This window comes from Moschus berezovskii, chromosome 8 (genome assembly GCF_049115385.1).
Source record: "Moschus berezovskii isolate FMDL1 chromosome 8, NW_MosBer_1.0, whole genome shotgun sequence".
Lineage (NCBI taxonomy): Eukaryota > Metazoa > Chordata > Mammalia > Artiodactyla > Moschidae > Moschus > Moschus berezovskii.
The window spans coordinates 29,709,551-29,734,539 of NC_142467.1; the positions used below are offsets into that span (position 1 = coordinate 29,709,551).

Sequence of the window (24,989 nt, forward strand, 5' to 3'; positions counted from 1 at the left end):
GTATGGAGATGGACTTAAATTTCATTTGTTAAAAAAGAACATGTGACAATACCAACTCATTTTTTAATACATTTAAAAGAGAGAAAATGTATAGAAAAGAAAAATTGTAATGCACAGGAAACTTAGAACTTAAAGACCTGAAAAGAACATACCAAATAGGGGATCTTAAAGAGAGGTCCTGTGTCAAGGGGTTTTCATGATGAATCTTTCTGACTGTTAATTTCCAAGTCATCCAAGCACATATATCGCTTGGCTGCGGACTGAGCAATGCCCTCTAGTCCAAGTCCTTTGCGTTCATCTTCATCAATTTATTAGAAAAGAATAATTAATATTTACCAAGAAATAAAGTTGCTGATGACATTGGTATAGAGTTTCTTCTAGAGAAATGGAGAATGGTAGGGTGACCCTTGGAGATAAAGACTCACTCCCGGTATTACCTACATCCAGGCAGCTTGGCTGGGAGAAGCATCTGGAATGAAGCTGAGGGCGAGGCTCCTCAGACAACTCTGTCTCAGTCTAGAGAGGAGCTGCAAGGCACCATGAGAGCTTCCAGAGTGACTCCAAGGGCTACCTTCCCATCCTGGTTCCTGAGGGCTCTGGGAAAAGACAGCCAGCATGGCTTGAACAGGGGTGGAGGGTTGGGGGATTGGCCAGGCCTCCTGCCTGGTCCCCGGCTGGCCTTCCCTCAAAGAAGCTGCAGAAATAACTGTCTTACAGCCACAGACCAACTCTGGTGGGCTTCAGGGAACACACTCCACCAGGCCTTTTGGATGTCTCCCAGACTAGACTCAGTTCTGCAGAAGAGACAGCCGCACAGCTGGCGATATTAACAAAAGTGCCCGAAGCAGGGCATGTCTGCGACCAGGCCCTGCCTATGACAGGTCTGAAGCACTGGGTCCTTGAGGACAGCCCAGGATCCACAAGAAAGCTGCTCTGAGTGGTCTACATATGTGACTGAAACGGTAAATTCAATGTAATGTCTCTACAGGTAACAGATTCAAATTTTAAAGAATAGTTTCAACATTAACCTCATCATGTCTATTCCATAGTCAGTTCAGCTATTCCTAACCCTGTGCCCTGCCAAAGACATGAAGATTGCTTAGCTAACCACGGTGAAGGCCTAAAGAAGATACAACAAGGTGCCAACTTCAAAGGAAAAAGAAACAATGCAGAAAAGAACAGGCAGAGGAGTGACCTGCTGACCCTGATGGCGTGTGGCAAGTATAACAGGATAACAGGCTCTGCGCATGCAGTGCCCAGTGGCTGAGGCAACCGCTGTCCTGGAGGGAGGCAAAACCCAGCCGTGACAAAGGCATCAGTGTCCAGGTTTTGGATTCTGTTATAGCTGTTTGAAGTCTATTTAAAAAATAGTATCCCAATACCCATTTATCATAAAATCTCTCAAAAACTAGGAAGAGAGGGTAGCTTCCTCAACTTTATAAAAAAGCATTTAAAAAAAACTTACAGTTAACATTGTCCTTAACGGTGAAAAACTGAAAGATTTCACCCCAAGGTTGAGAACACGAAAGAATGTTCTTTCTTACTATCATATTCAACATAGCATTGGAAAGTCTAGCCAGAGCGAGAAGGCAAGAAAAGGAAATAAAAGGCATATAAATTGGAAATAAACAACTGACATAACTGCCTATGTAGAAAATCCCATGGAATCCATAGAAAAGTCCCAAGGACTAATAGTTCAGCAACATTACAGATATAAAAACAGAGGAAAATCAATTACATTTGTATATACTAACAATGAATACATGGAAACCCAAGTTAAAACCACAATTACATTTAAAATATCTCCAATGAAAATGAAATATTCAGGCATAAATCTAATGAAACATATACAGGACTTATCTGTTGAAGATTTCAAAATGTTGATTTAAGAATTCAAAGAAAATCTAAAGAGTAGTGAGAAATACTGTGTTTATGGACTGGAAGAGTCAGTATAGTAAAGATGTCAATTCTCCCCAAATTGACTGATTTAATGGAATTCCAATGGAAACCTCAGTAAAGTTTTAAGACACAGTTTTTATTCTAAAATGTATATGAAGGTCACAGCATCTAGGGTAGCTAAAATTTTGAAAGAGAAGAATAAAGTGAGAGTAGTCTAGAAAGAACTCAAATCTCAAAGATAAAAAAAACCCAAAGAACCTAATTAAAAACTGATCTGAAGACATGAACGGACATTTTGCTGAAGATGCAAACAAGCACATGAAAAGATGTTTACCATTATTAGCTATTAGGAAATGCAAATTAAAACAATGATGAAATATCAAAATGGCTAAAATTAAAAATAGTGACAGCACCAAGTGCTGACAAGAATATAGAGAAACTGGTTCATTCGTACCTTCTTGAGAGGAACGTAAAATGGTACAACCTCTCTAGAAAAAAGTCTGGAAGTTTCTTATGAAACTTAATGCACAATTACCATATGATCTAGCTACTGCACTCTATGGCATTTATCCCAGAGAAATGAAACGTTATAGTCACACAAAACCTATACATGAATATTCATAGCAGCTCCATTTGTAATAGCTAAAACTAAAAACAACCCAGATATTCTTCAAGGGGTGAAAGGTTAAACCAAATAAGGAACTAAGTAGTGATATGTGCAACAACTTGAACAGATCACAAAGGAATTATACTGAATAAAAAAAAAAGGCAATCGCAAAATGTCATATACTCTATGATTCCATTTATATAACATTTTTGAAATGACAAAATTATAGAGATGGAAAACAGATCTGTGGTTGCCAGGAGTTAGGGAGCGAGAGGGAGGAAGGTGGTTGTGGCTATAAAAGGGTGGCAGGAGGTGTCCTGGTGAAAGAACTGTTCAACATCTTCAGTTCAGTCGCTCAGTCGTGTCCGACTCTCCGCGACTCCATGAATCACAGCACACCAGGCCTCCCTGTCCATCACCAACTCCCGGAGTTCACTGTAGTGAATTTACCCCTATAATAAAGGCACATAAAACTAAACACACACATACACACACACACGAGCACAGGTGGAGCAGATGCAGTCTGAATAAGGCTGGTGGATGGTACCAATGGTTAATTTTGTGGTTGTGATACTGTCTATTACAAGATGTAACCACTGGGGGAACCTGGGTGGAGGGTGGAGGGGATTTCTACTATTTCTTACAATTGCAGATGAACCTACAAAGATCTCAACATTAAAATTTTTTTAAAACAGTTTTTATAAAAGCTATGGATATTATTTGCAAGGTCCAGGCTTTTTTCATAGAAGAGTTTGCTAGTTCTAGGGGCCAAATTTGGGATTCTCAAAGCACTCCATTTTTATTAAGGAATGGTGGGGAAGGGTATAAAAGATATGGCTTAGGCTTGGTTTCCTGCTACACAGGGAGGAATTTAAAAGGCTTGGAGAGAGAAAAGAAGATAGAATAGAGTAAGAAGTAGTGTCTCTGAGAGGGGCTTGAACTCTCAGAAGGAGCAACAGAAACCAGATAGTTTTGAGGAAATGTCACAGAATATATGTTCTTCTTCCTGCCTGAAACCCTGGAGGTGGGCACCCTGAAGATGCTGCTCCCCAACTCTAGGCGGCCACAATGAGGTGGGCATAGTGGTCTGTGGAAGAAGGATATGCAGAGAGGCCCTGGCAAGACACTCCTAGCCTCTGGTACCCACAGAACACAGAGGAGCCTAGAAAATTAACCTTTGAGAGGGTCAAATGAGTTATTTATTAATAGTAAAGAAGAGTTAGCCTACCCACCAGGGATCAGCAAGGGGAAGGGCAGCCTGTAGCAGCGGTGATACACACCCCATCTCAGAGCACAGCAGTGCCAATGAGAGCTGAGGTGATATCAGCCAAGCTCCCTGGGCAGAATAACCACGCCATCTTCCTGATGGGGTAGGCTTGCCATCTGAACACCAGGCACAGGCAATTCACAGTGGCTTGTACCCAACGAGTAATCAGTCAGAGACTAAACCGGAAACCAGTGGGGGCACACAGCGTCCCATGAGCTCAGAGAAGCCCTCCCCAACACCCAACATCCACTGACACCCATGGCGAAGACCAGGAGGAAAATGGTGATGTCACTTGAATCTTCAAATTATCTGAATGAAAGCAAAAAGCATGAACAAGCTGAGTCCAATTAAAAGAAGATTAAGAAAGTTATACCCCTTCACGTCCATGTCATTATACAACAACTTGACTACAAAAATGACAAATAAAAAGGTGAACACAGGTCCCTTTGGCCCTGAGGTACTTGTACCTTTACTTTGAGGGACAAAGAATGGATCCAGAGACATCACTGTGCTCACCCGGAGTCCACGTGCCCTCCCTAAACAATTCAGTGAACAGCTCCTAACTGTCAACCACAGTGTCTGAAGATGTCCCCAAATATGTTATAATGAATATTTTGGTTTGTACTTTTCCCCCCTAAATTAACCATTTAGAAACGCGCAAGAGAGGAATCAATTAAGTGGTAAGAACATAGTAATCACCATTGTTGGCACCTTTCTTTGCCAATGGAGCTGCTCACTTCAGCTAGCTGTTTCCTAATCAGTAATATTTATCTTGCCTCTGGTCTCCCAGTCTCCTCCTCCTGGCACTGGGAGGTGTCGCCCGCTGGCGCTCACCTGCTTGGATACCTTGGCCCAGGTTTTCTTCAGCCGGTAGATGGCACTCCTGTTTAAGGCTGAGGTGATCTCCAGCACGCCGTTGTAGTTGCGCAGGCACCGGCAGATGTCCGCCACCGCCACCCACTTCTCGATTGTGTTGGCTCGGGAGGCGACATCCGCGTAATTCATGATCTGGGAGGCCACCAGGTTGCTCATCTGAGACAACGGAAAAGCCAAGAGAGGCCAGCTAAGAGCCAAAGCCATTCACGCAGGCACAGTACCTGAATCACCTACAGAAATGTCGGGAAAGTGAGTGTCAAGGGATGCGAGATCATGGTCCATCATTTTTTTTTTTGAGTGGCTTAAGTGAGTTTTATTTTTTCAATGAAATGTATTAATTTGTAAGTGTTTATTAATGTATATGTTCCTCAGGAGGAGGTACAACAGAATTTTCCCTGAGTGAACTGACAAGTACACATTTGTAATTTCTCTTTTGGGACATGGTCTGTTGTAGATATCAACCAGATTCTGAGGAGACTAAAGTGTGTAATAATAACATTATTATTATTAAAATTATTAACAAGAATCATTCTCATTCTGAGAGTGAAGAGAGGAGTTGTTTGGGATCAGCTTGTTGGTGGAAGAGGTGATTTTGTTAGTAATTTTGATGAAGAAGTCATTTCCAATAATTATTGAAAGAAAGGCATAGGATGAGCTATTCCCCTGAGGAATGGCAGCCTTTGTAGATCAGAGGTTTCACTGCTTGGGGCCTCTCCCCATGTTCCCTGGGTCCCAACGACGTGGGGATAGTCACTCTAGGAATCCTCAGACATCACAGAGAAAGAAAACACATTTCCCTCCAATCAAATCAAACTCTAACCCACCAACTCTCAAACGAGAAATGCTTCATGCAGGGGAAGAGAACATTTTCACCTTCTTGCTGAAATTTTTTTTCCACCAGCAGTGAAAGGGACCTACAGTTTCAAAGCTAAGGGCTATAATTCTGTTAGTTAAAGCCAAGAGAAAAAAGAGGCAGGTTAAGAAGCTCAAGACTTAGAAAATGGAAAGGAAAAGGATAGAATAGGATTGATAACCAACAAGGAGAATATAAGATCCATAATCTCCTATGCATACACTAAATCTGATGAGTACACCCATTCTTTGATAATTCCATAGGTAGTTTAAGTCATGGGCTTCCCAAGTGGCTCAGTGAATTAAAAAAAACAACAACAACCCATCTGACAAAGGAGATGCAGGTTCAATCCTGGGTTGGGAGAATCCCCTGGAGAGGGAAATGGCAACCCACTCCAGTATTCTTGCCTGGAAATCCCATGGACAGAGGAGCCTGGTGGGCTACAGTCCTTGGGGCTGCAGAGAGTCAGAGACATGACTGAGCACAAGCATGAGCATCTTAGGTCACAGGGCCTCCACATGTGCATATTCATTAGAGAAATTATTTTGTAGTGAGCAGCTACTAAGGACTAGGCATTCTTTCAGGTTGTGGGAAGAGGAAAAACAAATAAATTGGTCTCCTTGACCTTAGGGTGTTGAGCCTGGTTAGGCCTGGTTAGGTGGGAAGGTGAGGGGAAGTCAGACCGAATCAAGTAAATATCACACAGTGAGATGCAAAGCTAAGGGTGGGGGTGGGGGGAGCTTGAGAATTGGAGGCAGCGTGGGGTAGATGCTGGCTTCTGGAAACATGTCACGCCCACCCTGAACCCTGAAGGAGGAGTAGGAGGGGCCGCTGTCTCCCATCCAAGCGTCTGCAAAGGGACAGGGAGGGAAGGTGTGGCGGCGTGGGGGACCTGGCCAGACAGCTGTTTGAGGAGCTCGGGGGACAGTGAGAGACAAGGACGACAGGTGGGCGGGCTCCTGCAGGCCAGGCTGAGAGGCTGCAGCCGTATCGAGAAGGCGAGAGGAAAAGCCATGGACAAAATGTCATCACAGACAGGATTATAATTCGATGGGCCGTAGAGAGAAGTTATTTCTCTGACACTGTGTAAAGAAAGGGTTGGGTGGCAGCGAGATGGCATGGGGGTGGGGACTGGTGAGTTAGGAGCTTGTGGAGAAGAAAATGAAAGGCCAAATCAAGGTTATGGCCATGGGAAAGGAGGGAAAAGAAGGGTCTGAGACATGGGTAGATTTAGGGCCCACTGGTATCCTGAGGGGTGAACAGGGTGGGGGAGACTCCTAGGCTAGGTGAGTGAGTGGCTGGCAGGGCCATTACCAATGACCAAGAACAGAGAATAAGATGAAAAAGCAGGCTTGGCAGGTCTGGGACGGGCTGATGATGAGTTCCATCTGCAATCAAGACACAGTGGCCAATCAAGTGGTTTCAAGTAGAGACTTGTTGGTCTGGAGCCTAGGACCCACAGTCTGGGACCCACAATCTGCACCTCTGATTTGAGAGGCATTATATCCCAAGTGTATGTACAACACAGGCAAAAAATAAAAGGTTTATGGTCCACAGCAGGGCGTCTGTTTCTCAGAGAGTGATCCAAACGGATCCTATCCTTTATGAAGCAGCTGAATTGATGCTTATTATGTGATAACATCTAATACACATGTACCCTCAGAAAGACAGAAAAACTGTACTGAGAATTTGCTGTACTGAGGATTTGTACTGTTTTGCATTTTGATCCTGAATCATATACTAATTTACCTACAGGGTTTCTGGTAGTCTTTATTTTTTTTATTACCATTATCCCTTTTACTATAGTTTAGTAGAAATGAAACGGTAGCCTTCCCTTTGCCTGCATGGGACTGAAGATACTCCAGCATCTGTGGTTCTTCCGTAGGACCAAGACCATTAGAATAGCACCAACAGGTAGTTGGAGGGTATAAAAGCAACTCCATCTTACTGCTGCAGAAGAGCAGAGAAGGAGATGGACCAACAGCTGGTTACCACTGCACACAGCCTCAGAAGCACTGCAGTTATGCTCAAAGAGGTCCCTTCCCACCCTGGAGTGAACGGGGACGGGATGTTCAGTCATAATGAAGAAGAGCTGCACCAAAACAGCCTTACTATCACCAGCACCACCAGGGGCCTGTGGCAAAGTGCAGTCAGAATTAGTCGATCTACGACCATGAAGTAATGATGATGATGATAAAAATGACAGCAACGGCCTATGCTTGAGAGTCCCTTGGGCTGCAAAGAGATGAAAGGAAATTTCCTTTAGGAAATCAACCCTAAATATTCATTGGAAGGACTGATGCTGAAGCTGCAGCTCCAGTACTTTGGCCACTTGATGTAAAGAGCTGATTCATCGGAAAGGACCCTGATGCTGGGAAAGATTGAGGGCAGGAAGAGAAGTGGGTGGGAGAGAAGGGGATGGTTGGATGGCACCACTGACTCAATAGACATGAATTTGAGCAAATTCTGGGAGATAGTGGAGGACAGAGGAGCCTGGAGGGGTACAGTTCATGAGGTCACAAAGAGGTGGACACAACTCAGCAATTGAACAACACCTATGCATCACTAAGCACTCATCGGATGTGTGTACCATCAAAGTGAACCTCTTAGGACTGAAAGGTAACTGGCAGTTATCACATCACTGTGAACTCATAGAAGAGATTTAAGCTTATTTTTTAACATTCCATCAGTTTTGTTGTAGAAGTGAGCGGCAGACTTCCTTTAATTTGGAGGAGTCTGAAGACCCTGATACTCATCTTCCGATAACACTCCCGCCCAAGGTTTTATTGTTATGGTTACTCACATCATTGAAGTGTTGGCTGGTTTTCATAATGTAAGGTGTTCTTTCATTTTTATCCAGCTTCATCCACCCCTGCCCAAGAAATTCTCTGAAAGTTCAAAGCAAAACACAAAATCAATTAAGTTTTTGAAGGGTATCTATGGTCCTGAATAGCAATTATGAATATTATATAAATTAAAGTTGACACTGCTCAACTGCTGCTGCTTCACCTCGAATGAATTTTAGCCCAATTCTACTCTTTCACCACTGGATGCCAAAAAGAAAGAAATTTTTCGGTTTTCAGCTTTCTCTTATAAATGTTTGGAGTGAGTGAGTGATAGTCACTCAGTCGTGTCCAACTCTTTGCGACTCATGGACTATATATAGCCCACCAGGCTCCTCTGTCCATGGGATTCTCCAGGCAAGAATACTGGAGTGGATTGTCATTTCCTTTTCCAGGGGATAAGTGTTTGGAACTGGGTCCCTATTAGGATCGTAATAAAGGCTTCTCTGAAATTGGAAAACAATGACAAGAGGGATAAAGAGACTAAGTGCTAACTCAGAAACCAAGACCATTTCCCCTGGATCAGCTTAAAAACTGTTAAGAATCAGCAGAAGGCTCAAAAAAATTCATTGGTACCCAAAGTGTTAATCAGCAACAGCATGTTTTCCTTCACTTTGTTCTGACATTCTCCAGGAGAATGTCAATTACACAGGCAGGGACTTTCCTTTGCTCTCCCCAAGCCCAGAACAGGACGCGTGGTAAGGGCTAGATGAACAAACACTAGCAGTAGCATATTGCAGTCTGGTCATTTGAGGAAGGCAGGTATGGCAGGGGGAGCTCAGCCTGGCGGAAAGTCTGTCTTTTAAATAACATTCCTGCTCCTTCATTCATGAGCAGGTCACCAGATCACAGCAAGCAAGGGACAATCAAGTTGGAGCATATAGGAAATATTTTGTCAAGGCACTACCAAAAATAACCTAAAATGAAATTACTCTGACACATACTCAATCCAGAAATGTTGATTGAGTTCCTGGGCAAGGACCTTTGTCCCGTGATGTGGATGGTACTACTGGTCCCGTCCTGCAAGGCTGTTGTATACAAAGATATGCTGACTCCGTGGAGGAAAATAACTGGTACATGTTCACAGCCGCACAGAGGGGACAGGAGGAGAGGTGAGAAGCGTCCCAGGAAGAAACCACAACATGGTCAACCACAAAGGTCCAGGCTTTGCTCTGTCTCCTCCTCCAGAGAGGTCATGCCCCCTCCCTCCTGAATCCTCACTGCACAGGAGGGCAGTCAGGAGGAAGGCAAAGAGGCTCCTAACTCAAGTCATCAAATAGTTAACAGGTTCATTTGTTCAGCCATGGGGCCACATTCATATTTTTAACTGGCAGATGCTATTTAATTTTTTTTAATCGGGGTATAGTTGCTTCACAATGTTGTATTTCGACTGTACAATGTAAGTGAATCAGCTATATGTATACATACATGCCCTCCCTCCGCACCCATCCCACCCCTCTAGGTCATCACAGAGCACTGAACTGAGCTCCCTGTGCTATGCAGCAGGTTCCCCTAGCTCTCTGTTATACACATGGCAGAACACAGGGTCAATCCCAAACTCCCAATTCATCCTCCTCCCCTGTGTCCATATGTCTGTTCCCTGAACCTGCGTCTCTATCTCTGCCCTCCAAATGAGTTCATCTGTACCACTTTTCTAGATTCCACATATATGCATTAATATATGATATCTGTCTTTCTCTTCCTGACTTACTTCATCCTGTCACGGATAGGTCTACAATGCTGAAAGAGGAGGAGAGAAACAAGACAAACGCGTAACAGAAGAGTCTGCAGGAGCATCTCTAGCCCTGCTCTTTATGCCCCTCTGACCTAGCTGCAGCTCTGACCCCCCATCCTGCTATGCCAGAGCCTCCATCATTATGGGTGCCCTCTTCTCTACATACAACATGGACCACACTTAGACCTCTTGCTTGGCCCCTCCCTTGCCTGCCATTTAGCTATGATTTCACAGAGGATTTGGGTCAACTGTTATTTGTCCAAACAGAGGCTTTGTGTGTGGACCTGCTGGAGGACTGCTGGAGGCGGGCGGTTGAGGAGCCACCATCCTCTATACAAGAGGCAACGATGCTTGTTATGTGACAGCATCCACTCGGCACACACCCACTCCACATGCGCTCTGTGCCAAGCACTGTCTTGGGAATCTATCTTGCTCTGGAGTTTCCACAGTCAGCAGTACTTGAAGATTTATGGATGTGTCTGAAGAACTGCAGCGGAATTTATAGCATTGACCCAACATCCGTGTTTCTCAAAGTATAGTCCTGGACCACACAGAATTACCTGGAATTCTCACTGAAAATGAAGTTTCCTGGGCCTCAGATCTACCAGAATCAGAATCTCTGAGGGAGGGCACCTAAGAATGTACATTTTTTAACAAGTCTCCTGAATGGTTTTAGGCACCATGAAGTCTGAGAACCACTGTTACAGCTGCATGAAGGTTTCTATAACATTAGGATGTGAGTGATCAGAGAAACTCACATTCTATGTTTAACTGCAGTACATACAGCAACACATGAGTGAACATTCTGAGAGTCTCCAATATTTCTGTATGGATATTTTCAACATAAACTGGAACCCAAAGACACTCAAGTGGGTCCAAACCATCATAAGATGAGAAGCCACAGCTCTGTGCACACATGGGGTTGTGGCGGCGTGGGGGTGGGGGTGTGCTGCTGTCGTGTGTGCACACTCACTCATAGGGAATGCTTCTGAAAACGATGTGGTCCAGGAGGGTTATCTGCTCAGCCAGCTCCATGGCCGACAAGGTCTCAAAGCACTCGGCCTTCGGACAGTCCGTCTGCAAGAGATGAGGGCAGGGAATGACACACACCTGGAAGCCAGGTGCCCGTCAGCTCACTGGAGTTGCTGGAGTACAAAGTCCACCCCGGATTCCAGCTCTGAAGAAAATGGTGGAGAGCTCAGAGATACCAGGCAGCATTAACATCATGGACCATGATGTTAAACGCTGAGCCAAATCTGGTCCCTTTCACACAGTTTCAGGGACAGAACATATAGTCCGGACCCCAGTTACCAGCTGTGGGCACAGTGATTGCCTTTGTGAGGTTAAGTCTCACACATAATTAATCGTGCAGAATAAGACTATGGCTCAACTTACCAGCTGAATTATATCCTCTAGTTTTAGGTGGATATCATCTTGATCATCTTGTGAAAGGGCCCTAAAAAGAGTCAAAATATCCTCCATGAAAAGAACACAGACAGGCCAGGAATGAAATTACAAAAATGCAGTTCCGGTTCCCCCAGGGTGGAAAGTCAGAGGGTTTGGGTCTACGAGGTTTTGGGTCTACGAGACTGAGGGTTTCTGCCTTGAGTTGAAGACACGCGGTCCAGAAAACAGGAAAACGCACATGTCAAAGGCAGAAGAAGGTCATCAAGAGAGCTGACTAATAACAAGGAGCCAACCTGTTATACACAAAAGTGTGTGCGAGTCACTCAGTCGTGTCCGACTCTGGGACCCCATAGATGGCGCCAGGCTCCTCTGTCCATGAAATTCTCCAGGCTAGAATACTGGAGTGGGTAGCCATTCCCTTCTCCAGAGGATCTTCCCAATCCAGGGATTGAACCTGGGTCTCTTGTACTACAGGCAGATTCTTTACCATCCGAGCCATGAGGGAAGCCCAAGGTTGTAAGTAAAACACCCACCATGAGAGCAAAGCAGAGGGTGACCTGGTGCTTTGCCTTACCGAGAGGATCTGTGCCAGGAATCCAGGCGCCCTGCACTGCTATCAGTCAGGGCTTCTAACAGGCTGAGTGCTCCATCCACACTCCTCCAGCCCCTGCCCTGGCCCCCCCACCCCCCACCACTGGTGCTGAGGCAGAAGATGCAGAGCTGCCCCCTCCCCAGGCACAGGCAGACCAGAAGCTCAGGAGAGTTTCCAAATATCAAGAGTTTGAACAATGCCAGGCAGAGACCAGCAGGTAAACTCTTCCCTGTTGCTTCCCAGTTGGGCTTTCCCAAGACACATTTGGTCTTGTATCCCCACACTCGTTGTTATTCAGCTGTCAGCCAATGTATTTTTGATCAGCGGCAAATGAATTAAAAGAATTCCTAAGTTAAGGTAGGTGCTGGTTTCAGAGCAAGAGTGACACTTCATGTCCAATGGGAGTTCAGAGTCCAGGGTTATATAATCCTGATTATATATCAGAGATCCTGATTATATAACTTGTATCTGGGCCAAACATTTTAGGTATCCTAAAATGAAGGCACAATCATATGTTAAAAGTATTAGAAAAAATTTAAACACTGCCCAACTGTGTAGCCTGTTGGAGGATGCTAGTTTTAAACAGCAACAAAGATATGATATTCTGTTGTGTTCTGAATGGATTAAAACAAAACTATCACCTTCAAAAATACAAAATCAACTGAGGTGGGTAACTGTATGCCCATTATGTGCTAGGAACGTGCTAACCACCTGACACACACTCTCTCCTGTATCATAAAATACCGCTTTAAATAAAGCTTTATTATATCCATTTTATAGATGAGGAAACAAAAGCTTAATGAAATGGACTAACTGGCTCAGGGTTTGGTCCAGTTTGCTTCCCTGTTGCTCTTGCTTGTCATGAGCAGGCTTATGAAAGGCACTGCTTCCAGAGTCCAGCATAGAACACACACCAGAAAAGGTCAATTCCCTTTCCTCTGTCTTCCTTCTCTCTAACAAAAGCTCTAGGCTATTTACCAGGGAGCAGAATCCTTCTAGCTCATAGGAGTGGCAATTCTCTTGTCTGCAATTAGCCATATCATTTGTGAGAAGAAAAAGTCACCATATGCTAAAGGGGCAGATTAAGGTGAGGAAAAATAAGTAAACACAACTCCTTCTCCAAAGACTGTTACATCACACTTGAGGGTTAGACACAGGGGGAAAGTGGCTTTTTTCCCAAAGAGCATGTCATTCTTTCTACTGTAGCCTAGGTTCCTGGAGAGAGATCAGTGGCCATATAACTATGCGTCGCTGTGGAAAAGATCTTTTTTATGAGGTTGGGCAATATTCTTTACTTGGAAAGAAATGGTCCAGAAGTTATTTCACTTCTTTCAAATGTTCCTTTCCTCAGTGATCTTACCCTAATGTTCCAAGCTATGTCTGGTCCCATTAAGTTACCTAATTTTTCTCTCTTCAAAAGAATCTCTGCTCTATAGATCAAAATAAATGCTATCTCTTTTGAAAGGGCCCCTTAGAAGAAAAGCTTTTAACCCCAGAGTATCACTAAATGATCTCTAAGGGTCCATAAACCTTTTTGAAATGACATACAAATGTGTGCATATATTCATGCATTTCTTTCTGGGGGGAGAATATGGCTTCCATTATATTCTTTTGGGGAATCTGTGATCCCCATTAAAGACAACCATAGAAATGTATACTCTGCCATAAAATGGCATGTGACGTTGCTGTTTTACAATTTTCATGTTATCATTAAGGAACCAGCCCCAGAATTTAATGCCCACCCATGAATTCATCAGTGATGGCAAGTTTTGAATTCTTAAGGTAGATGTGAACCGAGGAAATAGCTCAAAACAATATAGAGATATGTTTAATAAGTGAGGATGGTCCAGCTGTCAAAAAACACTTAACACCAAAATTAGAAGTGACTATAAAGTAAAAAACTTAATGGATGATTATCTTTGAAGACATTCTCAAGCCAGGAGGTGAACAGACTCTGTCTAGTAAGAGAGTTAGCACCTGACAACCATTTGGAATAGGGGCAAGACGTCATTTTGGTGTAAAAATTCTAATGGGTCTGAACAAAATAAATGCTATACATAAACACCCACACGCAAAAATATTCTTGTCCTGTAACATGTAAACCTCCATACTTGAGTACCTCAGCTTGATGTAAAAGATGCACAGAAACACAATCCTGAATTTCCTTTGATTCTGGTACACTGATTCAATGAAACCAAGGAAAATGTTTATCCTGGCCTGTTCATCTGAATGTCTGGTTTACTGTATGAAACAATTTGAATAAAGTAGTTCTTCTTCAAAAAATTCTGATGCTGCCAGGGCCTGTGTGAGGTCCGTGGGTCCCTCTGTCATGACTGAACCCGCTCCAGTTGACCATCCAAGAAGTCAATCATTATTTCTTTTCATTCAGTGGCATGTTAGTTGTCTACAAAAAATATACGACATAGATTCAGAGGCCAGCTAGTCAGACAACATTGGAGGAATATGAAAGTCTTCAGTAGAGGTTTTTGTTCACAATCAGGGCCATACACTACTGATGCCAATCAAGCTTCTTCATCATAAAGTAATCCCTGTGACACTGTGAGGTGGGGATGGTTTGTCACAGAAAGTTTTCACTGTACTGTATTAATGTATCATGCGTTTAAATACATGTGTCATGACTCACTGTTATATGACTTGAATACATCTAAATCTTTAATATCAGGACTATTTCTTTTTTACCTCTCCCAGTCCTAACTTATATTCACTGGGAGGTATGTTCAGAAAAGTTCCTGTCAGATCTGAAGGCCTCCCTAACTCTGTCCAGTTCCGATAGAGGATGGATTTGCTTAGTCTTCTGACTACTTTGGAGTTTGATGAGTACTCCAGGATCCTGGGTTTCTGTCTATCATGCAGTATGATCATTTTAATATTTGTGCACCTATGGATGGATGGCATCACCGACTTGATCGACATGAGTTTGAGTGAACTCCGGGAGTTGGTGATGGACAGGGAGGCCTGGCGTGCTGTGATTCATGGGGTTGCAAAGAGTTGGACACGACTGAGCGACTGAACTGAACTGAAAATGCAATACCATAAAAAAAAAAAATACAAGAAGAAGTGGGATTATGCAAGTTCTACAGCTAGAAAATTTCCCCTTCACATGTAGAAATCATGTAGTCTTAAAAACAGAGTCAAGAGCAACTGGCCTCTTTCTTCAAACCATTCCACACCCTCTGGGCTGCTTGCTTGCTGCTGTGACTGGATGCCTGGGTCTATGACATGGCCTGCCTCAGACTGCTCCTCCCCACCTTGTGAATGATTTAATCTCATGTTGCTACCGGGACCTGCCCGACCACCTCTTCCTTCCCATGCTTTCTCAGGGATGACTTTCCTTCCTGCCAGGCTTCCCTGAGCCCATTGCTACCCACGCTCTGACACATTTTTTAAAGGCAGCTGTCCATAAATGCATGGAAATGTTTACTATTAAATTCGCTTGGTTTCAGCTGAAAGTCATTCCCTGTTTATTTTCAAATTAAGAAACGAATAGGAAAATCATCACAATTTTCAGAGTTGTTAAATAATCCTTTTGCTTTCTGTTTCTTTCTCCTATACCCCACACTTTTTTTTTCAGAAAGAGATTTCATGAATGATAACATTCCTTCAGCTAATGGTTCTATCTAGGTCTTACTTCCTACTTTGCTTTCTAATCATTCTGGTATGATTTTCAAAAATATAAATTTCACACACATAAGTATTTATTATGGAAAATTATCAAAAACCCTAAAAACCAATCAATGATTTATTCCTCCTATAACCACAATTTCATGTGCTGGGGTAGGGACCCTCAAACAAGGTGCAAATGGAATGAATTACTTGGCAGGAAAAATTCAATCAAATACCAGTTGTTTTCTTTTTTTTTTTTTTCAATATTTTTAACTTTATTAGCAGCTACTGAGCCATGAGATACAAATCAACCAAAAACATTAAAGTTGCTTGAACAGATTATGTACAGATTTACCACACAGAAGCCAAAGTCTTATCTTCTGATCTCAATGCCACCCTTGTGGGGAAAGATGGCCTTAGATAGGGGGCAAAAGGGTTAGTCTCATCTGTTGAGGGAAGCAGCAAAACAATTAGAGCCACACAGGCACCAAAAATTTGAGATCAGTTTGTAGAGGTTTTCTTGATCATAAAGTCTTCAAATGAAAACAGGAATCCCTCTTCAATAATCTGTAGGCTTTCCAGCTCACTACTCAAGAGACTTGAATATTTCTAATTAAGGCTACTGGAAGCCCACCTTAGCCTTGACTGGTGACTTCTGCTCAGTACATAGCCAAATGCAATCCAACAGAATGCCATGGGGAAAAAACAGGAATTTACACAGTGCTGCCCTCTATTAAAAGGGAAACATAGCACTCAAAGCAAAGGCCACAGAGGGCTCCCTGAGAATCCAGTAGAACTAAGAGAGGCCTTCAACTTTCCAAATAAACTTTGCAACTGGATCCAGATGGAACAGTGCCCTGCAGCAAGGAGTAGTATGCATGTCAATGAGAAGACCCAGCTTCTGAGAACTGTTATAATGGCTTCCTGAGCCATTTTTTTCTCTCCCCCATTCATGGTAAGAGTGTGAAAATACACACCTTGGCCTTGAATCTCACTCACCACAAATCCCTCTGTACAGAGGGTTTGTTTCTAAGTCTGGAACCTCAGCACAGAGCTGAGACGCTTCAGGAAGTCCTCTCCACCACCATCCAGCCATCTCTCCCCACAAACCAGTTGTTTTCTTGTAGCAGGGTTTACTGCACAAATCTATTCGCTAGCTTGTTGAGAAGATAAATTAGTGCCCCAGAGCTCAGTTGACCCAAACTAGGACTCAGGATCTGGCTGTGGGCTCAGCTGATGGACGGGTGACCGACCAGTATCTGTATCTGTTGGCTTCAGTTGATAAGTCCCTATGTTAAGGGCTAAACAAAGGCTTTTGTTTAGGCTTCATGGGAAGAAAGATGGTCAAAAGTGGGAGAATGGACAGGGGAGCGTAACGTCTATTCCCTGCTAGGCTCCACGACTGACATTTGAATTCTTACAGTGAAAGATGTGAAACTAGGAAAGAGGTGGGAAGAGCTGTTTTCACAAAAGACAGAGACTCTGGGTTGAGGGAGGCTGCTCCGTGGCCCAGGGGGCACAGGGACGGGGCAGGCAGCATATTTCTCAGCTTTTCAATAGGGAAATGGTGACTTCATAAGACTGCAGGCAGCATCTCCACAGAAACTGTGGCGGTGCTGGGAGGGGTCTCCCTCAAATGGCCTGGGAGCCGTGAGCTTGAATCAAGGTGCTGAGGCAGAAAAATCACTGGGTTAATTCTTGAGCACATTTCTTGGGACTTTTAGAATACTTGGAAAGACTCTGCAAGAAACTAGAATTCTGTGTGGGCAGCGAGGGTGCACCCCATCGGTGGAATTGCTTTTTTGTTTTTTTTTTTTTAACTTGTTTTTTCTTTTATAAAATAGCAGTAAGTAGGTTATGACTGTGGAGGTTACTTTGGTAAGAACTTTGAGATATAATTCACATACCAAACCACCCATTTAAAGTATATATTTAATGATTTTTTAATTGCATTCACTTGTTGATTCATTTACTATCATAAAATATTAAATTAGTTTTTTAATTGAAGTATAGTTGATCTATAATATCATGTTAGTTTCAGGTATACTACAGTATAGGGATTTAACATTTTTTCAGATTATATTCTATTATAGGTTTTCAAAATTATTATGATGTCTTTTCTATAGACAAGATAATGAAGCCCAAGGCAAGTTGAGTTTGACTAAAGATCTAGCCTGGTTTTACTTGGGCTGTAGAACCCTGATAGCAGAAACTATTTTTCCCAAGAGCCACTGTCAGTGCTTTCTAATAATAACAATGCCTGTAGCAGTAACATGAGTGCTAAGTATGTTTCAGGTATAACCTCTTTATACATATTACATCATGTGACTTTCACAACAACCCCATGAGGTAGGTATTTAGAGTCCCACTTTATAAATGAGAAAAGTTAGGTTAAGACTGACTAAGAAACTCGACAGTTATTAGTGGTTGAGCCAAGATTTAAACCTGTGACCCCCTGCAAAAGCTAGAATCAGACGGCTAGATGTTACAAGCCCAGGCTGCACCATCTACTAAAATTTTCATTCATTATCCGTTTTACACCTTGAATTCTTAGGTCACTTATTCAGGACAAAAAATTGTACATCTTAAGCCTGATGACTAATAAGACCTGGGATGGTAAATAAGGTTCATCTGAAGTAGAAGTGCCAGTCAGCTGAGTTCTGAGCTCGCCTGCGGGCACAGGCAGAGAATGCTCAGGATGGACCGGTGATGCCCGGCATGGGTGCTGTGAGGGAACAAGCAACAAGAAGGCCTCAGATCGCCCAGTCCTGACAGCCTTTCCAGTCTGATCACCTCCATTTTCCTACCAGCTATTAGGCCAAATGTCACTAGTGGCCCACACTTACAGAACCTAGTTTTTAATCATCCATGCTTTAAATACAAAGAGCATAGTCAACAGCTTATACAAAGAGAAGAACAGCAATCACTCATAGACGACCACTCATCCACTGACACCAGGCTTTATCTGAAGATGTATTCAGAATTTTAAAATCTGAAAATAACATAGTAACAGAGTCCCAAAGTTTACTGAGATGTTTTCATAGAATGGAAAAGTTGAAGACCCTTAACGGTTTCCTCATCTCAGTTCAGTCACTCAGTCGTGTCCAACTCTTTGCTACCCCATGGACTGCAGCACGCCTGCTGCTGCTGCTGCTGCTAAGTCACTTCAGTCGTGTCCGACTCTGTGCGACCCCATAGATGGCAGCCCACCAGGCTCCCCCATCCCTGGGATTCTCCAGGCAAGAACACTGGAGTGGGTTGTCATTTCCTTCTCCAATGCATGAAAGTGAAAGGTGAAAGTGAAGTCGCTCAGTCATGCCCGACTCTTAGCAACGCCATGGGCTGCAGCCTACCAGGCTCCTCTGTCCATGGGATTTTCCAGGCAAGAGTACTGGAGTGGGGTGCCATTGCCTTCTCTGGCAGCATGCCTAGGGCTGCCCTAAACAAGGACAATGAACAAAGTGACTGAAAACAATGGAAATTCATTGTCTTAGTGTTCTAGAGGCTCGAAGTCCAAATACAAGGTGTCGGCAGAGCCATGCTCCCCCTGAAACCTGCAGAGGAATCCTTCCTTGCAGGAGTCCTCAACCTCCAGAATCTAATGCTTGATGACCTGAGGTGCAGGTGATGTAACAATAGAAATAAAGTGCACAATAAATGCAAGACCCTTGAATCATCCTGAAACCATCCCTACCCCACCCCACCCTCAGTTTGTGGAAAAACCGTGTTTCACAAAAAACCAGTCCCTGGTGGCAAAAAGGTTGGGGACTGCAGCTTCCTTGCCTTTTCCCAGCTTTTAGAGGTTTTCTAGCAGTCGTTGGCACTCTCTGGCTTGCAGCTGCATTACTCCAAGCTCTGCTCCACCTCCACACGGCCTTCTTTCTTTTGGAGAGGACTCCAAAAGCACAATGGATTCAGTTAAACTGGATTCCCCTCTACACACAGTTCAGTTCAGTCACTCAGTCGTGTCCAACTCTTTGTAACCCCATGAACTGCAGTATGTCAGGCCTTCCTGTCCATCACCAACTCCTGGAGTCCACCCAAACCCATGTCCATTGAGTCGGTGATGCCCTCCAACCATCTTATCCTCTGTCGTCCCCTTCTCCTCCTGCCCTCAAACTTTCCCAGCATCAGGGTCTTTTCAAATGAGTCAGCTCTTCGCATCAGGTGGCCAAAGTATTGCAGTTTCAGCTTCAGCATCAGTCATTCCAATGAACACCCAGGACTGAGCTCCTTTAGGGGGAAATGGTTGGATCTCCTTGTAGTCCAAGGGACTCTCAAGAGTCTTCTCCAACACCACAGTTCAAAAGCATCAATTCTTTGGCGATCAGCTTTCTTCACAGTCCAACTCTCACATCCTTACATGACCACTGGAAAAACCATAGCCTTGACTAGATGACCTTTGTTGACAAAGTAATGTCTCTGCTTTTTAATATGCTGTCTAGGTTGGTCATAACTCGCCTTCCAAGGAGTAAACGTCTTTTAATTTCATGGCTGAAATCACCATCTGCAGTGATTTTGGAGCCCAGAAAAATAAAGTCTGACACTGTTTCCACTGTTTCCCCATCTATTTGCCATGAAGTACTCTACACACAAGCATTCAGGAAAATAAAGAAACAATAGCCTCAAGCATAGAAGAAAGGAAGGGTTCTTTCCTTTGCAGATGCAGAGAGAACTAAAAGTCTCCACGCAGGGACAGACACCTAGTCACAAGTAGGTGGAAACTGTAACTGAGATGTCTGCACAGACACTAATGGCTGCCCTCTTCACGTAGAATGGACTGGAAAAAACTCACTCATCAGTTCAAGGAGGCACGAGAAAGTCTGCGACCTGCCTGGCTGCTGGGTGTAATGAGACACAAGCAGCCTCTAGCACGAAACTCAAAGTTTAAGACTCTGTCACACAGAAGTGCAGAGTCTGAATTCATACAACCTACAGGATGTGGAAATCTCCACCTAAGAAGCCGATGGCAGGGACTTCCCTTGTGGTCCAGTGATTAAGAATCCACCTTCCAACACAGGATATGCAGGTTGGATCCCTGGTCGGGGAACTAGGATTGCACATGCAATGTGCAGCATGTGGGCTGCAATAAATATCCCTGAGTGCCACAACTAAGACGTGCTGCTATCAAATAAAAAATAAACAATATTAAAAACAAAGACACTGATGGCAAAATTGGTTCGGGATCAGTGAAATAAGTTGAAGAAAATGTATAGCTGCTCTATGGTGGCACATCCACAAGCCAGCTACATGAGACTCCTATAGAAATGCTACCAACCACCACCCCCCTACCCCATAACCATGAGCTTGTGATAAACAAAACACACATGAGGGAAAAACACCTCAGCAACACCCACCGGACCCTCAGGAGACCATCCTCCAGGCTTTTGGTTCTACAGTAAGCTACCGTTGCCACACAGACAGAAGCGACTGTACTGCACACAAGTTATGCTGCCCAGACTAAAGTCTTCCCAAGGAAGCTTTATCAGTGAGGACAGAACTGTAGCTGCACTTCACAAGTCTAATACACATCCTTCTGGTCTGATAGGATCTTATCATCTGCGAACACAGCACAAATCAACCAGGGTAATTAACAGGCACCTACATGAACTGAACTGAACAAGTGCTTTTACCTTAGGATATTCGCTGTGGCTTTACGTTCTTGGGGAAGAAGATCTGGGTCTCGTAAAACTTCTTCTAGCAAATTTAAGACGTTCATCTTTAGTTCATTGTTGAGTTCAAAGTCCTAAAGAATGAAGTAGATTTTTAAGATTTTAGTTCCGAAGGGTTTAGCTCCATGACACATGACACCATTCCTCCTAACAAATTCTCTAGAAGCTACGTATGGAAATTAAAATGTATGGAAACTAGGTGCTTCCCTCTCCAGAGATCCTGACTTAATTGGTTTGGGGTGGGGCCCTGCTGACAGGCTTCCTGCGCTGTTCTGTGCTCAGTTCTGTCTGACTCTTTGTGACCCCAGGGACTGCATCCCGTCAGGCTCCTCTGTCCATAGGATTCTCCAGGCAAGAATTGGACTGGTTTGCCATTTTCTTCTCCAGGGGATCTTTCCCACCCAGGGATCGAACTTGGGTCTCTTGCATTGCAGGCAGATTCTATACTGTCTGAGCCACCAGGGGAGCCCTGGGAGATAGGAATTCCTCAAAGGGATGTGTGCTTCCCTTATCCTGGAGCACTGCCTTCTCCCCAGGTTTATTTCTGTTCTTTATCCTAGGAGCCTTCCTGAGTGGACCCAAAGCGACGGAGAGCTTGTTCTCAGTGTTCCCATGATGCGCTCCATCATCACTCACTGTACTGTAAGGGCTGATTTAATTGTCTGTTCTCCCATTGGTCCATGAGTCAGTACCTGGGGCACAGCAATAGCTTTAAAAAAGAAAAAGCTTTTTCAAAGTATAAATTCTGCAATTAACTTCAATACAGGTATGCTAAAGAATAAATGATACACACCCATGAGGTCGTGTCAAACAAACATGGGAGTGATAATGAAAGGGCGCCCACCTGGCAATGGTGAGCAGGCCACATGCACACCAAAGTGAATGAGAGCAGTAAGTAATAACCAGCTGAATCAAAACCACTTGCAAGCCCCTACTAATGCCCACAAACACATACATAGATGCATACATGAAGAGGGCAGAAGAGAAAATTATTCTTTACAGTGGACTCCCGATAAAAATAAAGGAATATGAGTTAGAAGATCACCATTTTTGACCAAAGCAGTAGTAACTTATCAGGTAAGGATCATGAATAGATGCCACAATTTATAGGGAAACAGAATTAACAGTATCAGAGTACCCTCTCCCCTGCAACATCACCATTAGAAATGATTAAATACAAAGGGAGAATCTGATAGATGTCACCTGAACGCAGTGATCAGTTACTGTCACAGGAATGGAACAAACCATCATCATGGGCCCACAAATGTAATGTTCTGTGAAGAATCATCATTTAGTGTTTTTGCCCCCAATGCATACTCTCACACTTGCATAATCTCACACTTGCATTGTGAGGAAGCGCTGGCTTGCACGTTCCCAAAAATGCTAATGTCATCAAAGACAAAGAAACTAAGAAATTGTTCCAGTTTAAAGGACACCAAAGACACCACAGATAATGCAAGAGGTGAGCCTGGATTAGATCCAGGATCGAGGGGGAAACGCTACACAGGGTATTCCTGCAACAACTTAGAATTATGTACCAGTTGAAAGCATCCTATCCATATTAAATTGTCCTGAATTTGATCACTTTGTTGGGGTTATTTAAGAGCAGGTCCCTGGGGGAAAGGGGAGGTGCGAGAGAAAGCGAGCGAAAGGAAGGGGGCAGAATACACACACGGTAAACACGGGAACCACTGGCGACTGCAGATGTGGGGCCACACCTTTTATTTTATTCCGGCATTTTCTCTTGATTTGAAAATTTTTAAAAGTTAAAAATTAATAAAAAGGTCAAGTTGTAGCTTTTTCCACACTCTTTCATTACATGTATTCTTATAAAACATGGGCAGCATACTGGCAGCATCCTGGGATTATCAGGCACTCAGAGATAAACTGAACGCTGCCACACCTTGCTTTAAGATCTGACTCTGACAGACTGTCTTCTCACGTGCAGCATAGGGTTTACTTTCCCTACTACATAAAGTTACTCATTCTGAGTACATTTTAACTTTAGAGGAAGTAATGTTTAAGCTTCCTCTAAAGTTAAAATGTACTCAGAATGAGTAACTTTATGTAGTAGGGAAAGTAAACCCTATGCTGCACGTGAGAAGACAGTCTGTCAGAGTCAGATCTTAAAGCAAGGTGTGGCAGCGTTCAGTTTATCTCTGAGTGCCTGATAATCCCAGGATGCTGCCAGTATGCTGCCCATGTTTTATAAGAATACATGTAATGAAAGAGTGTGGAAAAAGCTACAACTTGACTACATAAAGTTACTCATTCTGAGTACATTTTAACTTTAGAGGAAGTAATGTTTAAGCGGAGAAGGCAATGGCAAGCCACTCCAGTACTCTTGCCTAGAAAATCCCATGGACGGAGGAGCCTGGTCGGCTGCAGTCCGTGGGGTCGCTACGAGTCAGACATGACTGAGCAACTTCACTTTCCCTTTTCACTTTCACACATTGGAGAAGGAAATGGCAACCCACTCCAGTGTTCTTGCCTGGAGAATCCCAGGGACGGGGGAGCCTGATGGGCTGCCGTCTATGGGGTCACACCGAGTCGGACACGACTGAAGTGACTTAGCAACAATGTTTAAGCACTACATTCTGAATTCTTTTAAATGATTAGAGAAAATATTGCTCATTGCAATGGATCCAATAAAAAAGCATACTTTTACTATACTAGGTTCCTTCGGTAGTGTCTGACTTTGCAACCCAGTGGGCTGTAGCCTGCCAGGCTTCTCTGTCCACGAGATTCTCCAGGCGAGAATACTGGAGTGCGTTGCCATGCCCTCCTCCAGGGGATCTTCTTGGTCCAGGGATTGAACTGGCGTCTCTTATGTATCCTGCATCAGCAGAGGGGTTCTTTACCACTAACACCACCTGGGAAGCCCATATTTAGTAAATCGGGGGCATCAAGTCCATAATTTCACAAATTGTAGATAATACAAAAGTCTATTTTAACCTGAATTGAATATCTGTGAGCCTCAGTTTGGTGAAAAACAGTGTCATTAATTTTTCTCAGTATTTCCCTTTCACTGTTTGACAATCAGTACCACTTCTTCAGGAGCAGGAGTCACTAGGGTCCAAGCAACACCTTCAGATGATATGTTTTCCTAAAATTTCACCTACTTTTTGCCCAGCAGCTTCTTGACTATTGATGTTATTCTTAAAATGTGTGCAAGGAGAAGAGAGTAATATCTTGCTGCTGTTTTTGTCCTTTGTCCTGCCCCTCCCACCATTTCAAATGTAATGGGAGTGACATTTGTAAACAGCTAATGATCTCACCTACCCTAGACTTCATGCACTACCAAAGGATTTCTCAGCCATCCAGCATCTTTGCTTAATGAATGTTTGATACTTACTATTGTGATGACTGAGTCCTGGAGCTATGTTGAATCTCTCAATGATGCAAATAATCTGATTATCATAAATGGATTAGTGTGAAGGACATCAAGCTGGTGTTTGGACCTCGCTGGGGGCTAATTAGTGGCTTAATCAACAAGCATCTTCCGGTGCCTACTGTGCCCCATTCTGGGCTCAACAGCGGGAACGCTTCTGAGACCCCAGGAAGGCAAGTTGTCTGAAAGGTCTTGTTAAGGAAAACAGAATGTAATTTGATTA

At 43.6% G+C, this 24,989-nt stretch overlaps 1 protein-coding gene across 5 annotated transcripts in view; it reads right to left on the reverse strand.

Moving 5' to 3' along the window:
- The window catches only part of RASGRF2 (Ras protein specific guanine nucleotide releasing factor 2), a 266,695-nt gene that overhangs the window by 10,567 nt on the left and 231,139 nt on the right, over positions 1 to 24,989 (reverse strand). For 4 of the 5 annotated variants that reach the window (XM_055428673.2, XM_088838504.1, XM_055428675.2 and 1 more), the window contains 5 exons: positions 21,337 to 21,449; positions 11,476 to 11,536; positions 11,054 to 11,157; positions 8,306 to 8,390; positions 4,608 to 4,805 (listed from right to left, as the gene is read on the reverse strand). In XM_055428673.2, coding sequence (XP_055284648.1) covers positions 4,608 to 4,805; positions 8,306 to 8,390; positions 11,054 to 11,157; positions 11,476 to 11,536; positions 21,337 to 21,449 — 561 coding nt within the window. Of the gene's footprint in view, positions 1 to 4,607; positions 4,880 to 8,305; positions 8,391 to 11,053; positions 11,158 to 11,475; positions 11,537 to 21,336; positions 21,450 to 24,989 lie in introns of those variants that run through there. The other variant, XM_055428678.2, reaches the window with a different exon arrangement.